We start from the raw sequence: 21460 nt of genomic DNA on the forward strand, positions 1-21460 counted from the left end.
ATTCTCGGTATACAATGAAAAACCATAGTATGGTGCAGCTCAGCTGGTGGCTCTGGGAGCCTTGGGTTTTTGGAGAACCTACAAACCCTATATATCCCAGTATCCAGTAGGGACTCTAGTGGACGTAATGGTATATTGCTTTTGTAAACTTGCCATCGTGACAAACATTTACTGATGAAAACGTCACAAATGGCAGTTTTTTCCTACTCATCTTCAATATTTCTTTATTTCAACAGCTAGTTTTTTTGGGAAAACCTCGAGGTATCTACACATGCTAAATTTTGAATTTTGTCTACTTTTCAGAAATGTATAGCATTTGTGGAACACCCATTGGTTTTACACTAGTTTCCACCACAAACTAAAAATAGGTTGAGAGCACAAAAAAATGGGAAAAATTAGCTGCCTCTTTGAAAAATGCCAAAACTGGCACAACATTAGTTTTTTTATTCAGCACTGCATGTTCCTGAAAGTTGGGAAGATGGTGACTTTAGCACAGCAACAATTTATTGATGCCATTCTTAGGGGGAAAAAACAGACACTTTTATCCAGAGCACTTTTTTCCTATTTTCCCCCCAAAAACTCAAAATGCAACTATATTTTGCCTATTTTCTCGGTATACTCCAGGACAATCCACAAACCCTGGGTACTTTTAGAATCCCCAGGATGTTGAAAAAAAGTATGCAAACTTGGAGTGGATACCTTACGTGGAAAAAAGTTATAGGGTCCTAAGTGCTGACTACCTCAAATACCCAAAAAGGGCTCAACACTAGGGGGTAAAGGCCCAGCAGTTAAGGGGTTAAGAAGGCATAATGGAGGTGTAATCAGAAGGCAGCCATCTAAACAGACATACTGAGTAACATCCAGGGACCCATGTGCATCATGTGCCCAAAAGTATGTAATGCAGTGATCTAGGTCCCCAAGGGTAATTCTAATGTTCAGAGGGCAAGCACACACTGAGCTTGGGGCATTTCATAGATTGAAAGTCTAAACATAAATGGAATTTGCCAGTCACTTTCAAGGGGTGGCCCTAGTTGACCTTGTTGGTTTGTATTGTCTAGACTGCCCCCTCTTTAACTCTATACTGTGCTCTGGCTGCTTCGAATCTCACTGCTGCATAATATGTTCCCACCACATATCTTTTGAAGGGAATATTAAAGAATGGGAAATGGGCTGTGCTATGCAGCTGGTGGGAAGAAGCACACTCCTAAGGTTATTTATGAGTATCTTTTATGCTTTTAGGATACCAGAGGCCACAGTATATGAATTGCGTCTGTCGCATGGAGGTGAGTGAGAATAATTATCATTAATTATATTACCTTACATTATAGAAAATAACAGACCCATAGTCACTAAAAACAATTATAGCGCTTGAGCATTTTACAAGAGCACCATAATACAACACACACAACACAACACAACCTAAACACAACACACTGGGCCTTGATGTAGAATTCTCTGCAGATTAAATGCAAAATTCAGAGTAAAACTCGAAAACCGGTGACAAAGGGAAGTATAATGAGAGGCACTTGCACTGGTGTTCCAAGGAATGTCAGACATATTGTTCCAAGTGTTTTATAACATACTTTCTTGAAATATGAATTTGGTGACAAGCAGATTGCACTTTCCACCAAGGGTGCTTAGGATGTCAGACAGGAGACTAACTGCTGTGCTTTAAGGACCCAACTATATCCAATAGGGTATTTTCTTTATTTTGTCTGTCTATTATATGTTAAGAATCCATTAAGTCAGCAAATTATAATTTTAATCAGATGTAGGCAGGATGGATACTACAATCAAACTACATAGGTATGCATGCCTGACTACATTTTAGATATCCTTTTGACTTCAGAAAATAGAAAGGTTAAACAGGAAAATCTTAAAGGGTTAAGAATTTAAAACTCATATTGCAATGAAAATTGATGATTTTTTAAATGAAAAGAACGCCCCATGAGAACTAGCTCTTTGTAACAGGGTTAAAGTTGTTTTATAAGACAGATTCACTTTACTCAAATGAAAAAATAATGAGTAAGATATAAGATCGGGCCCTGCCACTGTTTTTTCAATGGTCTTCCTGCCGGCCGAAACTGTGGTCCGCCCGTTGTATTTAGATGTTGTCGGGTCTATGGATGAAAGACCACCGAGTCCCACCGACTCTGCCAGGAATGTTTGCCCATGTTGATGGCATTATAGACAAAAGTTAGAGGGAGTACCACCAAGAATACTGCTGAGCCGATTACGATGTGCCTTTCCGTTGAGGCAGCTGTGGCGAGAATGCCTCCAAACTCAAGTTAGCGGAATCGAAGAAAGAGAGGTGAAAACGTACCTTTTTTCGGATTTGTACTTTGGATTCCATCTTGAACCCCATTGTCCAGGTCCTTTCTGTGCTGCTACTACCTCCCCACAACACTCAACAACCCCGTTGTCGCCAGAATCGAAGGAAGGCATCTGTATCACTTGTCTCACTATCAATCATGTGTTAACATTTGCTATCGCTGCATGTATTTTAACATTGTTCTCACATGCAATTTTTAATGAGTCATGCATAAGTGTTCATCTTACAACTTATTTTGGTAAAATGAATACACCTGTATTTACACATAAAAAAAACCATTTAGGGGCCGATTCCGTTCCTGTGTTTTTTTTCCCGTACGACTCGTATCCGTATTTTTTTACGTACGAATCGTACAAGTCACGTCCGACCCGTGAAGTATGATCCGTACGGTAAAAAGTACATACGGATCGGCCCGATCCGTACGAATCGTAGCGGGAAAATTAGTACGAGACGGACCCGGACACTTCTCCGTACAAATCATAAAAATGAAGTCCGACCGTACTAGTATGATCCGGACCGGCGTTACAATTTACGATTCGTACGGAAAACGTCCCGTACACGAGGAATCACTTTGCCCGTTATGAAGCGAAGTTTGTATGCACCGTACCCCCAGCGCAAATGTATGGTGCGTACCCCCAGCGCGTAGGTATGCACCGTACCCCCAGCGCGTAGACACGCACCGTACCCCCAGTGCGAATGTACGGTGCGTACCCCCAGTGCGTAGGCACGCACCGTACCCCCAGCGTGAATGTACGGTGTGTACCCCCAGCGCGTAGGCACGCACCGTACCCCCAGCGCGAATGTACGGTGCGTACCCCCAGCGCGTAGGTACGCACCGTACCCCCAGCGCGTATGTACAGTGCGTACACCCAGCGCGTATGTACGCACCGTACCCCCATAGCGAATGTACAGTGCGTAGCCCCAACATCGCGTATGTACGGTGGATGATGCGGGTACGCGAAGTTGCGGGTACGCACCGTACATTCGCTATGGGGGTACGGTGCGTACATACACGCTGGGGGTACGCACCGTACATACGCGCTGGCGGTCTACGCACCCGCACCGTACAGAAGCAATGGGGTGTACGCACCGTACATAGCAATGTCCGTGTACGCGCCGTACATACACAACGCATGGGGGTGTGTGGCTGTACGACTCGTACCCCAGTACCGTACTGAACTACGGACACTGTAAAACAGCACAAGGAGGGCCTATTCGACTCGCACAACACAACAAAATACATCCAAACAGGCAAACAGAGGGGCAACCTCACAACCACCCCTTATACCACACCCACCAAAAATTCAAACTGAGCCCCACCCACAAATGGACCAATAAAAAGGGACCACACACACAAACCTTGAGCCATTGCAACAGACTCACCACTGCTACAGAGCACACACAAACCACTGCACCCATCCACCTAAACATATACACCTACACACACACCCCTTCACACATGCCCACTCTACACATTCACACACACACCATCACATTCAGACCCACACACCCACAACCATCCACACCCTCACCCCACACCATGCCCACCGACAAGAATCCAAAGTTCACAAGGGAGGAGCTGGACATCCTTGTCAATGAAGTCATCAGAGTCGAGCCACAGCTCTTTGGAACATTGGTCAGACAGACCAGCATAGCTGAAAAATCACACATGTGGCAGAGGATCGTCGAAAGGGTGAATGCTGTCGCACCCATCAGAAGGACCAGGAATGAATGCCAAGCCAGGTGGTACGATCTGCGGAGGGCGGTCAAGAGTAAAATTAATGAAGAGCACGCCCAGACCAACATCACTGGAGGTGGCGCGCCCCGCAGACCAGTATATTACCATCCCTGGGAGGAGAAGGTGATGGCCATGCTTCCGCCGGTGGGAGTACATGGACTCCAAGGACTTCCAGAGCCTGGTGAGTACACATACCACTTACGTAACATGGGGGTAATGGCATCCACACCCCAACTACACCTAATGCACGCAACTACCCCCAAGCCCTCACCCACCAGAACCACAGTCACAAACAACGCGAATGCCAATAACATGTGTATGCCCCATTGAGAAAGCAAGTCCATGCCATGTCCCATGCTACACAAAGCACCAACTCAAGAATGGATGTCCCGTATGCTGGGAGGGTGGGTGCACAAAAACGCATTTTTGAATTCCAAATCAGCCACAATTGCCCTCATCCCATATGGCCCAGCTACATACCCATGCACCATGCACAATGCACAAGGATTGGGAAAGTACTGACAAGATAGCTCACACTTGGCCCTGGTGTAGGCAGCACAAGGCCCTCCTGTGACCAGTGCAAACACAAACACCAACACAACAAGGTCAGATATCTAGGATAGGAACTCACACTCACTGTCATGGCAGCATGCTCCATGGGGGATAGCTACATCACCTGGGAGCCCCAGGGCCAAATCACACTACACCCACCAGCAGGCCCTGTCACACACACCCCTTACACAAGCACACACCACCAGGACAGGCAATGGATTTACCCACTGCCACAATGGACATGTAACACAACAACACCAATACCTAGCCGAAGAAGCATCCAAGTCACAAATGAACATGTCAAAGACTCAGGTGAACATATCAATCTGTCCCCCGCAACATACCCATACACAAGTGAACATTGAGGAGAATGCTAGGCACATACAACTACCTGGAGGAACTGTGCCAACTTGAATGTGTATGAAACATGCATGTTGCATTAAACAGCTTTAACATTGTCTCTCTCTCACACACAGGGCAACGTGATGAACATCCCCCCAACAATGGGGGGGAAGAATCACAGTCACAGGCTCAGGAGGAACCAGATCCCACCAGCAGCGACGCCTCTCAACACTCCGCGGATGACCCCGACCGACCTGGACCCTCTGGTGTCCAAGCCCCTGCAGCACCTGGTTCAGGAACATCTGTGCCAACCACCACCCCCATTCCTGCCACATCACAGGAGACACCCAGGAGCCCTGCCCGCAATGAACAGAGCCACTGCCATCCCTCAAGGGTCCCGTTGACCCGATGTGCGCACAACGGCAGGCCCGGCTCGTGTGGGCAGGGGTAGCGGGAGTGGAGGCAGGCGGAGGCGAGAACCTGACCAGCCAGCTGAAGGGACCGGTATGTCACACATCCACAACATCATGGAGGCATACCGGCGTGACACCAGGGAGATCAGCCAGGTAGTGGGGACCCTCACAGAGATCAAAAACCAGCAGGCCGAGCAACACGCCAGTCAACAACAACACCAAGGACGGATGGAGGCAAGACTGGCTGAGCTCCTGGCGGTGCAAAGGGACAAAAGCCATTCACTCCGTCGGATCGCCGACAACATGGGCAACCCTCCCTGTGACACCAGGCGCAGACCAGCACCAGCCACAGGGAGGGAGGAGGAGGAGGATTCGTCCGACGGAGCATCCCAAACATCGTCAAGGCCTGCATCTGAGGCTCCCCGGAGGAAGGTTGGTCGTCCACGGAAAAGACCGTGAGAGGCAGCGGGCCATCCACATCTCCCAGGTCACCTGGCCAGGCACCTGGCCTTCATGTGCGACCGCATCACCCCATTGACTGACATCATCTGCCACATGGACTTGCTGGTCACAGTCTGACCAATGATGCCAAACACTCTGGGCTGGACTCTGATGACTTCAAATGCCAAGGATCCCATCTCCCCCTGTGAACTTTGGATTCTATGGTCCCTGCATTTCCCCTTTTTCTGTGCATAAATCACGCCCCAGAGCTCGAAATTAAAAACTTTAATTATTGAAATTTCATGTAGCAGTCATTTAGCATGAGTCCACAACCTACGTGTGGGGATATGTTAAAATATGCCTGTGTGTGGAACTAACTCCAGCCATCCATACACTTGGATCTGAGTCCGGTCGAGGACACACATGGCTCACAATGTATCACAAAATGCAGACATGGAGCCTAACACTCACCCGTCATGGCCTCAAGCTGCTGAGGGGGGGCTTGCTATATTGCTCTGACAGACACATTTGGTAGAGTTACATGAAGGTGTAGAGGTCATGGGTCATGTTGATGTGACCGGGGAGGGAGTACCAGGTCTGTTTTGCGAGGTGGGAGAACTATCTCCTGCATGCAGAGGTCATGTGGATGTGATGAATGGTGGCCAGGGCAAGGTGGGCTGCATGGAGTAGGGCCAACAGGGTGTTGGATGACACACGTCCAAGGTCGGTTTGGGTCAGGGGTTGTGGACTGCCTCCTGAGTGTGGTTGAGGAGTCTGAAGGTGATCCTGCAGCACACAGCGAGCCATTGTACCTATCTCAGGTGGACGGTGATGTGGCTGGGGCGGGGGATGTTGCAGATGAGGTGTACGGATGCACCCTGGATGTGGATAAGTTCTCCTGCATGTTTGCTGTTGTCCTCTGTAGAGGCCGGCGCTGTATTTGAGCCGGCTGGCGTCCTGGACCAGGGGGACGGTCTGTCTTGCCTTGGATTGGATCTATCTGGGGGCCATCAGCAGCATGTGGAGGGTGTTGCAGCATGAGGTACAGATGTTGGTGAGTTGCATGTTAATTGTGAGCGATGGGTCCATGACGAACACCAGCTTGCCTGCGTGGCCACTGGGTGCTGGTACAGTGCTCAGACCAGTGGGACGCAAGGAGTTGACCCAGCCGTAAGGGGACAATCCTCAGATGATGACCTCTGTCACGTCCAAGTCCAGCCTCAGATGGCTGATGGTCAGCCATTCATCAACGGATCTCATGGCTTCGTGAAGTTTGGATCTGTCAATGGCTGGCTCTTTGGTGAGTTTGAGGAGCAGCTGGGTGTCAATGGCATACCAGATGATGATGAGGTTGTGTGTGCATGTGATGGTGGAGAGGGGGGTCATGGAGACATTGAAGATCGTCACGCTGAGAGAAGAGCCCTGTGGCATGGGCCAGATGCCCCCAGTGTACTACATGTTGCAGGGTGGAGGCAGACTCCCTGGGCCTTGCTGGTGAGCTACTTCCTGAGTGAATCCTGGGCCCTCCTCTGGATACCACTGTTGGAGATGTGGGAGCTGACAGTGCAGTAGCACATGGTGTAGAATGGCGTTGAGAGGACAAGGGTGGTGGGCTCACCATTGGTGAGCAGGGCAAAGTAGTTGTTGGTGGTGGCAATGATGACGGTTGCAGTGGTGTGATTACTGTGTAAAACGGTCGGGTGCCAGTTGGCTGGAGCTGGTTGCTTGTAGGAAATGGACAGTTGCTAGTTGTGTGTCTTCCTGGTGACATTTGCTGGGTAGGGAAGTAGGCTGATGTGCCAGGAGATCCTGTGGTACTGCCGTCCGTTGTTTAAGAAGGGCCTGGGGCTCTGCATGCCTCCTGCAGCCATGGAATGTGGCTAACTCAAAGGAGACATTCATGACGCGCAGGACGTGGGCTTCAAGGATGGCGAATGATGTGATTGAGGAGTTGTGTGGGAAAGGGCCTGATGGAGAGCCTGAGTGGATGGTGCACATGATCCTGGTTGTGTACTTGCTGCTGATGGGAGTCCATGAACTGAGGGAGGTTTGTCCAGCGGAAAATAGTGCTGTCTGCCTCTGTGTGCCAAGGCTGGTGTCCATGGCCATGAGCTTGCAGTGGTACAAAGTAGCAAGGGATGGGATCTGCCTTGCAAGGGTGGGGTGTCTTGGATGGAGATCTGCTGTCAGTTCACTCACAATGCTGAAGAGCTCCTTGATGTTGTGTGTTTTGGTGTCTCTGCACTATCTGAAGGATCTCCACTTGTCCTTGCTGAAGATATGGTGATGGCTGTGTGTGGTGTTTTCCAGGGCTGTAAGAAAAATGATGGCTCTTTGTGTTGCAAGGTTCGCACAAAAGTCCGGCTAGGTCTGTAGGAGTCCAGTAGGTCTGCTTTGCCCCAGGTGCCTTAACTGTTGTTGTGCTTCACAGGAAAGTCCATCAATGTGGCTAGATTGATGGATCAGTTGCTGATCCAGTGTGTGAGTTTGCAGGGTGTGGCGGTGGTGTTGTTTTGAGTGCCCCACACAGCTTGTCTGTGGCGACTTACATCTGGCATCTGTGAGGGATCGGTAGCGGGGTGAGTGGCACTGTGTTGCTTGTTGGAGACGTGGATTCAAATGTTGATGGACCAATGATGGATGGTGGTGTGTGTCCCCTCCAGCAAGAAGTTACTGGCCCCCAGCCACATGTAGCCTGTGGAGGTGAGGGCCTGCGTGCAGATGTACGTGTTGATGGCTTAGCGGAATTGTGGATGTAGGCCTGCAGATCTGTAGATGAGAGTTACTCCGAGGGTTGCTAGGGAGTTGTTGCAAACCCGGACTTGTGACTCTGAGGGTGTACTTGTCAATAATTACCTATTCAGCCCCCGGGAGTGGTGTTGGCGTCCCTGCAGATGATCTTGTATCCGTCTGAGATGGCAATGAAGACGTCATGTGCTGAGGATGCTTTTTTCCAGGTTACTGTCATGAAGGTGATGTGTGGGGCTGCAGTGTTGAGGAGGTAACAGAGTCCAATGGCGTGCTGGTGGATGGAGCGGGTGTGGAGTAGGAGGTACCTAACCTGGTTGGAATGACAGGGTCTGGGAGGCTGGGCAGTGCTGTGTAGGCAGTTGGAGTAGCACACTCAGCATGCAAAGGTGTTGTGTGTGTGCTTAGGGGTTGCCTGATGGCAGGAGCATGATTGTCACGGGGACATTGCTTGGAGAGTGGCTGCAGCATGAGCCTGTTGTGTAATGTGGGTAATGCAAAGACTAGAGGGTTGTGCACTGTGCATGTTGCAGGCGCAGACGGTCCGTCCTTTTGCACGGCGCTGGGGCTACAGTGGCACAGAAAAGCTGCTGGCTGCATTACAAATGGGTCGAGGGGGAAGGGCTTAGCATTTCAGAGGCGTGGGGGTTGCAGAATCAGGGCACTCGGAGTGGCGGGGCCGCAGGTGAGGCAGCAGCAGGCGGAAAGGGTTAGAAATCATGCAAAAATCAACACACAAAGACAAGGAGGTCTGCAAGGCACAGTGCAACAGGTGTATATCAAGGAAGGAGTGTCAGCTCACTCATGGGTCACTCCCAGAAAGTGTATGATCAATCACCATAAATGACAGCCACTGTGTCAGGCAACAAAATGCGGAGATGCGCAAAGGAGACACCCCATCAGCAGGCATTCACGTCCCGTTGTGGGCAGCAACCTGCACAAATACATACACAACCAGGCACGTCATGCACAATAGAGATCATTAGCCATGAAGCACTGCATGCATGTTGCCAAAGTACACATACACTCATATGCCCAATCTTTGTCAAGTCTGCCATAGATGACGCATGCAAACTGGTAAGAGAGCTGCAGTGACCGAGATGAGGCACTTTGGATTGTGCTGAACACCTTTATTCCACATACACACACAAAGGGATATGCCTCCATATTAACAGACTCACAGGTCAGTTGACAGAACATGTGGGACATACGCTGGACATCCCCTTCACAACACGGATGATGTCAATCCCAATGAACTGGCACACAAGGTAAGGGGATGAGCAGAACACATCCTGCTGCACACTGAGAGGCTGCAATTCCCCATAGAGCATGTTGTTGTGATGTCCCCCACTATGTCCACCCGTAGCCTCTGCAATGTTTCAGAGCCAAGGTACACACTCATTGAAGCCTTCATCAGACTCCATATTCCACTACAGATGACTGTCAAGAAGGCTGACTATCATGTCATGGGAGTGATGCTACATGTCATATGCTCCATGGTCAGAAGACATGTATGCATGGTACCACAACATGCACAGAAGCAGTCACCACACATTCACAACCTGTATCACCACAAAAAAGCCTTGCTGCAATACTTACCCAAACTGACATTTCCACATGCCCGTGCATGGAACACTGATTTAGCACACGTTGCAATCCACACGAGGAATAGCTGGAGGACAACGATGACACAACCAGACAACAGGTGCCAAATACCTGGGAATGACAGACACACGAGAAGTCACCAAAAAAAGATTCTCAACGCACACATGGAAGTGTACAAAACAGCAACAATGTTGGACACATGTAAATTGCCAATCAAGTCTCTCTGCAAAACTGTGTTGCATGACATCATCACTCGAGTGACACATCAGAACACACATCCAAGTCACTGTGCATTCAGTCAGCTGGACACACACATTGCAACACATGCCACTCAACGCTACAAGCTCGCACACTCATAGCCAGTGACTCACCATTATGAGATGAAGTTGCGTATGAGCTGACTCCGGATATCATCCCCCTCCTCATCATCCTTCACTAGCCTCGTGACCAAGCACTTGATCCTCCATGGGTGGATGCTCCTGCTCATCTGGATCCAGGATGAGTGGCACAGCCTTCTAAACTGCCATGTTGTGCAGCATGCAGCACACAATGAAGATTTTGCAGACCTTCTCCGGGGCATAAGGGAGGGACCCGCCTGTCTTGTCCAGGCACCGGAATCGGCTCTTCAGGAGTCCAAACGTCCTCTCAATCACTCGCCTGGTCTGGCCGTGTGCATCGTTGTACCGGTGATCTGCAGCTGTTTTTGAGTTGCGGAAAGGTGTCAGCAGGCATGGCATGTTGGGATAGCCAGAGTCGCCTACATGGAAACACCATGTAAATAAGTTGGTCACGAGATGCCGTAAGAGACAAAGATACCGCAACACATAGGACAAAAAGACTATACCCACCAACAAGACATGCTCGTTCGTTGTGCAGTCGCAGCATCATTTGTGGCACCCTGCTACGCCTCATGATGTAGGCATTGTGTGCTGATCCTGGAAAACGTGCACAGACATGGGAAATCAGCATGTTAGCAAGACACACCACAAGGGCATTTATCGAGTGGTAATGTTTGCGGTTGCGATAGGCTTGTTCCTGTGCCTGTGGTGGTACAAAAGCCACATGTTTACCATCAATGGACTTAATTACATGGGGCATCCCACCCAGGGCATAGAAATCCCCCTTGACATCCCTCAACCCCTCTGGACTTGGAAATTTGATGAATTCATCAAGGTGCTCCAACATGGCTGCTAAAACATCACGCAGGACACGGCTGAACATAGTCTGGGACATCCCACCCACATCAGCTATGGTGAATTGAAATGTACCTGTTGCAAAAAAATGTAAGGCTGCCATCACCTTCATCTTAGGGGTCAGCGCAGTGGGATACCTGTGTTGCGGTTGGAGGTGTGGTGCCAGCCTGTTTGTCAGGTCCTCAATCAACTGTTGAGTGAATCTGTAACGGCGGATGCAGGAACTTTCCATCATGGCACCCAAGTCTGGCATTAGTCTTGGGACAGGTGGTGCCCTGCAAAACATAGTTTAGGGAATGAAGATTGAGAGTCGGAAAACATCAATGTCAATGAACATAGCACATGCTACACTGCTAATACACATCAGGTAACTATGGAGTCTGGTGTGTGTAATACATCCAGGACACAGATGGCAGCTTGCTGGCAATCCTACAAAATGCATGATACACCTGTTGATTGTCAAGTCAACATGACATGCCCTGAAAAGATTTAGGGGCCAGTCTGAGTGAAGAGCCACAGATATGACCGGAGTGACACACAACCACATAGCTGCATTTGAAGGATGTCATCTCATCCAGACAGCTGACTGCAAGGCACACACACAGGTCACATGGAATGTCAAATGTACATGTCAAACACAGTGCGATGAAGGGGTACACGTGACAACACAAAGACACAGCCATTGAGATGACAAACACATATATGACTGAAAATATATGATGTCCCATGCACACAGACCCTCCAGCCTTGGGAATCCACATGTGGCATGGTGTGCGTAGATGTGTTACATGCCCATCTCCACACAGACCCCTGTTGAATGCACCAACAGCAGATGCCGTTGACGGGACTCTGACATGAAGCTCATGGGAACACATGACATACAGCCTACATAGTCCCAAAGGGGCACTCTGATCGTGTCAGTTCATAAGTGTCCCTGTCCCTGGCATCAGGAGACAGGTGCGGGTGTTGATGACTGTGCCACACACTGCTGCTATGCATGACACAGTTGGACTACAGACACACATGTGGCACGTGTCAAGGTGATGTGTGCCACATCGTGCCCCATCACACATGACATGTGTCCACAGGTCAGAACACATCAATTGTGCAACGAGATGGAAGGACCTGTGCAAGATCACAGGCTAACACACCTAGGGCCTGCACCTGAAAGTATGCAATGATAAGTACTTGATGGACATCCATGTGCGACTCGTAGCCCTCCATTCCTGGAATGTGTACGGCTGTATCACCATTGTAAGCGTGTGAAATGCGTACACGTACGTGTAGGCACTGTTAGTACACGTACGTGTACAACTGGTGCGTACACGGATGTGTACAACTGGTGCATACACATACGTGTACAAGTACGTGTAGGCACTGGTAGTACACGTACGTGTACGCACCAGTTGTACACGTCCGTGTACGCACCAGTTGTACACGTACGTGTACTACCAGTGCCTACACGTACCTGTACACGTACGTGTAGGCACCAGTTGTACACTGTACGTACGTGTACAACTGGTGCGTACACGGACGTGTACAACTGGTGAGTACACGTACGTGTACTACCAGTGCCTACATGTACTTGTACACGTACGTGTACGCACCATTTGTACACGTACGTGTACAAGTACGTGTAGGCACTGGTTGTACACGTATGTGTACGCACCTGTTGTACATGTACGTGTACTACCAGTGCCTACACATACTTGTAAACGGACGTGTACGCACCAGGGCTACACGTACGTGTCAAAGGCACAGTGCAACTGGTGCCGTAGGGGTACGTGTGAAACGCACCGTACCTGTGTGTGGCTTTCAAATTTACATAGGGGACACATAAGGGACAGGTATTAGGCCCTAAATGCATGCAGGTTGCCATGGATACCGAGTTTTGTCTTCAAAATTTTCCAGCAGGTGTCCTGGAAAAGTCAGTTGGCCACAATATACAATGTTGCAAAGTGGTTGTTGACTTGACATGATGCTCTAAATTTGAACGATTCAAATGCTGTCACTGCTGTATGTTTAAAGGGATTGGAGTAAACGTAAGATGCAAATAATTCAGACCAATCACTATGTACTCCTCAAAATGAATGGCCCTCAGTAAGACAGATATAAGGCAGCCAGAAGCCATGAGAGGGCACTTGCCTGCACAACTTTCCTGTCGACAACATTGCTGCTGTCTCTGCTTCCCTGGACCATGTCTCCTGCTGTGGAGAGGGCCCAGCCATTCACCCTGGAGGAGAATCAGGCCCTACTGGACGTCCTCCTCCCACAGTACACCAGCCTGTATGGGAGACCAGGGGAGCAGGTGAGTTCTGAGTCCACTACATTTGCCTATGCACCTGTTGTGTGACAGTCAATATTGGGTCCAGGTGGGACTGACATGCAATGTTGTTCAGAATGTTTCCGGCGGGGGCATGCTTATGTCACTCATGCAGTGCATCATGTAGTTCCTGTGTGCACTCCTCACTTGCATGGTGCTTACAGGGACTTTCACTGCATAGTGCATGAGACATTCAGCCTGGCTAATCCTTGGGGGCTTTTCTTCATGTTGTCCTGAGGTGATTCAGTGTTCCCCCCGGTGTGACAGGTGACTGTACCCACAGATGTGCATGAGTTGGGTGGACCTGTGGTGAGAGTGTCCAAATGACGTGTACGACCTCATGGACGTTGACGTGTGTAAATGTTCCTTGTCATGTGGGTGAGTGTCTATGTGAAGTGTTGCACCACAGCTGCATGTTGAAGGCTACTGATCTAACCATCTGATGTGACAAGTGAGCCGTGCTTTGTGTGTGACTTGCAGAGCTGCCACGACCCCTGTGACTCCCCCCTGGTAAATGGCACATGTGCAGAGTGAGGGTTGTATCCGCTGTAGTCAATGACAGGCCAGTGCTCAGTGGCTGGGTGTGTCTGTGTAGTCTGCTGAGGGTGCGTCAGTGGAGTGGGACATGTGACTGCATGACACGTGCTGCCCATCAGCCTGCTGTTGCATCTGCTGCACAGTGTGTGGCATGTTCATTGAGTGTTTTGCACCCCTCATGCCACCTGTAGACTTTCAATGCCATGTACTGCATTGGCGCTTGCACACAGGCCACTTGCATGTTGTGAATGAGGCTATTCCTGTCAGCATCCTATGCCCTGTTCAACATTTCAAAGATGTTCTGATGATGTGTGTTTCTGGGACATGGAGCAGGTGTATTGATGTTGTGTCACTTTGTCATCCTGACAGGTAACTGCCTACGAGAAGGGGGACATCTGGACCAACGTCGTCAGGGCCGTGAGGACTGCGGGTGGGGTGTGATCGGCAGCTGGCCCAGGTCCGCAAGAGGTGGCAGGACATCCGGTGCTGGACCCGGCGGATCGCCCGGGTCCAGCTGAAGCTCTCTCCACCTCGCCGCCACGGCGGGCGCGGACACCCGACCCTCCACATGAAACGTGTCCTGGCGGTGGTCTTCCCTGACCTCGATAGGCAGTTAGAGGAGGGACTGCAGCAAGGAGGGGGTAGGTACATGGCTTTTTGTTGTGTTATGTGTCGCCAGCTTTAGGAAGTGCCATTTTGCATGAATACACTCCCAGAGTTTATATGTGCAGTGCATTTTCTCTTTCTAAATGTCACCTGGGCATCTTTTTCATCCCTTCCTCTCCTTGACATGTGTCCCCTGGTGTGTGTGTAATCACATTTGCACATGGTCATCTATGGTGCCAGTACATCTAAGTGCACATTGCTCTCTGCATCATGTGGGAGGGTGGTCTGTGACTTGTGTCGGTACCTTGCCTGTGCCATGACCTGTTCACTATGTAGGGGGTCCATAGTTGTTGTCACTGATGCTGATTCTCAACATAGGAGTGTGAGCCTTCAACTGGACACCCTTGCAGCATGCATGTGCAATGTTGTGGCCTCAGACATGATGTGCATGAGTGTGAGATATGCATAGTGCCATGGCGGTTGTACATGGTAGAGTCAGCTCAGTCCAGGACCATGGAGCAGTATGCCCACTACGGTCCCCTGAGACACCCTGGCCTCCTAGTCATGTGTGTCATCCAACACTGCACATTCTCTGTGTGTGCTGCATAGGTCTGCCTCTGTGGCATTGTTCCCTGCCCTACTTTGATTTGGTTAATGTGTGCTACATGTGTCCACTGGACAGGGATACAACATTTTGCTTGTGCATACTCACACTGGGCAGTGCCTGTGTGGCTATTCACAACAATCTGTTGATGGTTGTTTGTCACAAATATGTGTTGTCAGCCCCACGAGGTGATGTGGTGTCAATGAAGCAATTTTGCAAGCACAGTTGTTGTAACACTGAATAAGAGGTGTCACCCCTTGATCTGTATACATCACATAGGCTCAGGTATTGGGGGAGGGGGGTGCGGGAGAGGCATACATGTGCAACTCAGATTGGCAGGTCTGACTTGTGTGGGAGAATAGCCTGGACTAAAATACACTGGGCAGTGCCCCTGTGATGCTGGCCAGTGCTCAATGTACGTGCTTTGCAGCCTGTGTCTTTTTTTTTACCAACAAGAATCCTGCTCATACATTTTTTGGCACGTGTGTGGTTCTGATGCAACGCTGTTTGGACTGTGTGTGCTGACATCTGTGTGTACATTCAGGCTTTCCATGAGGGTGTCCCCACAGTACTGCTGGCCTTTTTTAACACCCAATTGCAGTCTCATTGGCTTATGCATTGTCCTGGGTGTGGACATGGGTGCCATTCCAGGTGACAGGCAGTAGGTCATATGTGTAGCCAACTGTGTAATCAGGTGACGGATGGCCTGGTGACAACTGACATGATTCTAGTTGTTACTCTTCATGATTTGTACCTTGGCACTCACAGTACTTGTCAACAGTTGTTCATGTTTCACATGTGGAAATTCGTTGATTTGTGTTAAGAACACTAATGTGCCTGCATGCAATATGTCGCACAAGGCAGTGCACTCAAAAGTACATTGACACTGTCATGGAATGAGCTGGCACATTTTCTATGAAGCCACTGTTTTAAATAAATGTTGTCACAGATTCTCCATATACATGTGCCCACGGTGGTCTTGAATTTGTGAGACTCATTAGTTGTCGGTGATACAAACTAATGAGTGTCAAGACGTCCAGACCTCCGTGGGCCCATGTATATGTACTTTCTGCAACACTATCTATTTCTGACAGTGGCTCCTCCGAAAAGGTGCCAGCTTCTTCAATGACAGTGTCAATGTACTTTTGTATGCACTGCCTTGTGCAACATCTTGCATGCAGGCACATCAGTGTTCTTTTAGCAAAATGGCCAATTGGCACATCCCAAACATGTAGATTGGTTGAAGTTGTGTGAGTCCCAAGGTACCAACATTTGTTCGTTTTGTGTTCCAAGGGACTTACAGGTCTCTCAGTGTGGTGAAACCTTGAGTATTGAGGTGTGTTAGTTTACCTTGAGTGCACCACTCCTGTTTATTTCAGGGTAAACAAGAGGTGTCATGACTTCATTGTATTGCTGTGCTCACGGGTTCACAGACACTAGCTTCTCAGTGTATTGCTAATTCAAGTAGTGGCCTTTTGTGTATTGAGTTTCCTGGTGTCAAAGTGGCATGGTGGGTCTACCAACTGGGCAGTACAGGGCTTACATATGTGCAGAGTTATCCAGCTGTTACTCATGATGCATTGCCTGATATGCACTGTGACCTATTGTTCTTGTGCTCATGTGTCAGATGTTTACAGGTGACTGATGCTTCTCCTTGCCGACAGCCTCATCATCCACACGCGAGGGAGACACCGGTATGGACCTTGAGGAGGGACCCAGCGACAGTGCCACCAGTGCTGTGGAGTCAGCAGGAGACAGTGGCACGGAGGGCGAGGGGAGTCAGTCGGAGGACATGGCCGGAGGCGAGAGCATGTACGACACCGACGGGTCCCAGGCTGATATCCTTGAGGAGGCGGAGGATGCAACAACATCTGGCAGCATCCCACCATCTGTATCCGCCTCCTCCATTGCCATCTCCGCCCTCCCAGTTGCTCCCGTCCCTTCTGTCCGTGCACGGTCCCACTGTGTCTCCTTCAGAGCAGGCACCACAGCCCCTGCCCCTGTCACCCCTGCTGCCCTCAGTGAAGAGTCTGTGGACACACTGCACCAGTTTCAGGTTGGTCAGGCATCGATGCTGCATGTCCTCCATGAACACACTAGACTGCTCACACAGTTGGTGTCGTTCGTGGAGGGAATGTCATCAACGATGACTGAGCAACGCAGGTTTCTGCAGTCCATGGACTCTTCACTGAAGGAAGCAGTGTCTCTCCTGCGGCGCTCCATCCCCCCCCTACCACGGACCCATCCACACTGCCCTCTCCCATGCCTGTCCAAAACACACACAGACAGTCACAGGCACACACCCCAACAGACACATCCAGCACACCCCCAACTAAGGCACAGTGCACACCTCCTGGCACGCACACTCAGGGGGATGTAGTCACACCCACAGGGTTTGGGGGCAAATGGCAGACACGCAGCCACAGTCAGAGTCCGCAGTCCTCACGACCCACTTCCTCCAAATCCACTCCTCTTAGCTCCCATGCCAAGACATCACCCAAAGTGACCGACAGAGCTAGTCAGTCCCTCAGCCCCACTGTGACACCACCCCGCAAGCGGTTGAGGAAGTCTCCGGCCAGGGAGTTGTGTCCCCCCCATGGCCACCACCTCCCACGAGAGCACCGCACCCCATCCCTCAGACACCCCCCCTCCGTTGGCCCTGGTGTTCGTTCCGGTGCAGGGGTTCCTCTGGACGCCCTGGCTGCAGTGTGCAGCGAGCTGCTCACCACCACCTTTGGAGCTGCACCACCCCCTATGGTGGATACGTCCAGCCCTGCACCCACCACACCTACCCAACCCACTCCTGTCCCTGCGGTGCCTGGTACTCCCACTGATGATACCCCCCCGGTCGACAACCCTTGAGGTGACTGTGCAGGCAAGGTACGGGGGAAACACTCACATACGTCCACCCTTGGACTCGAACTATGGACTGGCCATTGGCCTTTGTAAATAGTGTTTTATTACAATTTCTTTTTTTAGTGTGCTGAATAAAGCCTCTTCTTTTAGTTTCCACACTATTGCATTTCAGGTACTTGATGTTGGTGATGAGGCCCATGAAGTTGGTGTTCTGGTAATGTGTTAGGGTTCTGAGAAATGTTTTAGTATGATGGTCATGAGGTGGACCATGGTGTCTGTGTGCCATCTCAATGTCTGTGAAAATATTAATTGGTAGTGTGTGTTCCTTTGGATTGTGAGACATTGTCCCAGGAAGTGTTCCTTCCTCTGTGGCACCTGACATGTTCCCTGCAAACAGTTGCACAATTGTTGTGCTAACCTATGTCAACATATCCTTTGTTGGTGACGGATCCCTTCACCAATGGCCATGCATGCTCACCAATGTCTCCTGCTAACTCGTCTGTGCCATCCTTGCCAGTCACTGTACTTGTGTTTAGTGTATGTAGGAATGGCATCAGGGAGCAATCGGCCCTTTTCAGCACTATGCATGTGTGTAATCACGGCCTAACACACAAATGGCACGTGTAATGCAGGGTATTTGGGAACCTGACTCACAATTGTGGGCATTGTATCTAGTGGCAGTGAACCCTATTCCTTACATGAGAGACATCATCTGGGTGGCTGGACCAGCACCTGGACATTCCTATTACTCCTGTGATGTGCGTGACAGTGTGTGGTCCCCTTGGCTAACTTATTTTAGTATGCATTTCCATGGCTATACAGTCTGTTGGCATTAAATCCGGGTGTGTATTGTGGGGCATCCGCCATGGGTGGGTATACATGTGTTGCATGTCCTCACACCCACATGTGGTGTGTCATGCAGTGTGTGAATGACATCCATCCTCCTGGGAGTGTGGGCACTGCTGGGAGTGATATGCACCCACCCCTCATATGTCTGGGCACTGCTGAGAGTGATATGCACCCACCCCTCATATGTCTGGGCACTGCTGGGAGGCCTCTGCACCCACCCCTCATATGTCTGGGCACTGCTGGGAGTCCTCTGCACCCACCCCTCATATGTCTGGGCACTGCTGGGAGTGATATGCACCCACCCCTCATATGTCTGGGCACTGCTGGGAGGCCTCTGCACCCACCCCTCATATGTCTGGGCACTGCTGGGAGTCCTCTGCACCCACCCCTCATATGTCTGGGCACTGCTGGGAGTGATATGCACTCACCCCTCATATGTCTGGGCACTGCTGGGAGGCCTCTGCACCCACCCCTCATATGTCTGGGCACTGCTGGGAGTCCTCTGCACCCACCCCTAATATGTCTGGGCACTGCTGGGAGTCCTCTGCACCCACCCCTCATATGTCTGGGCACTGCTGGGAGTGATATGCACCCACCCCTCATATGTCTGGGCACTGCTGGGAGTCCTCTGCACCCACCCCTCATATGTCTGGGCACTGCTGGGAGTGATATGCACCCACCCCTCATATGTCTGGGCACTGCTGGGAGGCCTCTGCACCCACCCCTCATATGTCTGGGCACTGCTGGGAGTCCTCTGCACCCACCCCTCATATGTCTGGGCACTGCTGGGAGTGATATGCACCCACCCCTCATATGTCTGGGCACTGCTGGGAGGCCTCTGCACCCACTCCTCATATGTCTGGGCACTGCTGGGAGTCCTCTGCATCCACCCCTAATATGTCTGGGCACTGCTGGGAGTCCTCTGCACCCACCCCTCCTATGTCTGGGCACTGCTGGGAGTGATATGCACCCACCCCTCATATGTCTGGGCACTGCTGGGAGTCCTCTGCACCCACCCCTCATATGTCTGGGCACTGCTGGGAGGCCTCTGCACCCACCCCTCATATGTCTGGGCACTGCTGGGAGTCCTCTGCACCCACCCCTCATATGTCTGGGCACTGCTGGGAGTGATATGCACCCACTCCTCATATGTCTGGGCACTGCTGGGAGTCCTCTGCACCCACCCCTCATATGTCTGGGCACTGCTGGGAGTGATATGCACCCACCCATTATATGTCTGGGCACTGCTGGGAGTCCTCTGCACCCACCCCTCATATGTCTGGGCACTGCTGGGAGTGATATGCACCCACCCCTCATATGTCTGGGCACTTCTGGGAGGCCTCTGCACCCACCCCTCATATGTCTGGGCAATGCTGGGAGTCCTCTGCACCCACCCCTCATATGTCTGGGCACTGCTGGGAGTGATATGCACCCATCCTCATATGTTTGGGCACTGCTGGGAGGCCTCTGCACCTACCCCTCATATGTCTGGGCACTGCTGGGAGTCCTCTGCTCCCACCCCTTATATGTCTGGGCACTGCTGGGTGTACTCTGCACCCACCCCTCATATGTCTGGGCACTGCTGGGAGTGATATGCACCCACCCCTCATATGTCTGGGCACTGCTGGGAGTCCTCTGCACCCACCCCTCATATGTCTGGGCACTGCTGGGAGTGATATGCACCCACCCCTCATATGTCTGGGCACTGCTGGGAGGCCTCTGCACCCACCCCTCATATGTCTGGGTAATGCTGGGAGTCCTCTGCACCCACCCCTCATATGTCTGGGCACTGCTGGGAGTGATATGCACCCACCCCTCATATGTTTGGGCACTGCTGGGAGTCCTCTGCACCCACCCCTCATATGTCTGGGCACTGCTGGGAGTGATATGCACCCACCCCTCATATGTCTGGGCACTCCTGGGAGGCCTCTGCACCCACCCCTCATATGTCTGGGTAATGCTGGGAGTCCTCTGCACCCACCCCTCATATGTCTGGGCACTGCTGGGAGTGATATGCACCCACCCCTCATATGTTTGGGCACTGCTGGGAGGCCTCTGCACCCACCCCTCATATGTCTGGGCACTGCTGGGAGTCCTCTGATCCCACCCCTTATATGTCTGGGCACTGCTGGGTGTACTCTGCACCCACCCCTCATATGTCTGGGCACTGCTGGGGTACGTGTGGTACGGACCATACCCATGCATGTATGATTGGGTACGGTCTGTACCTGAGTACTCATGGGGCCGTAGGGGTACGCACCGTACCCACGCATTCATGTGTGGGTACGGTCCGTACCTGAGGACTCATGGGGCCGTAGGGG

The 21460-nt window shown here is 50.9% G+C and overlaps 1 protein-coding gene across 1 annotated transcript in view; it reads left to right on the top strand.

The window, feature by feature from the left end:
- The window catches only part of LOC146856273 (uncharacterized), a 267800-nt gene that overhangs the window by 178725 nt on the left and 67615 nt on the right, over window positions 1–21460 (top strand). The window contains exon 6 of the mRNA XM_085654369.1: window positions 1240–1283. Within this exon, the coding sequence (XP_085510495.1) occupies window positions 1240–1283 (44 nt within the window). The remainder of the gene's footprint in view (window positions 1–1239; window positions 1284–21460) is intronic.

This window comes from Triturus cristatus, chromosome 4_1 (assembly GCF_964204655.1).
Source record: "Triturus cristatus chromosome 4_1, aTriCri1.1, whole genome shotgun sequence".
NCBI lineage: Eukaryota > Metazoa > Chordata > Amphibia > Caudata > Salamandridae > Triturus > Triturus cristatus.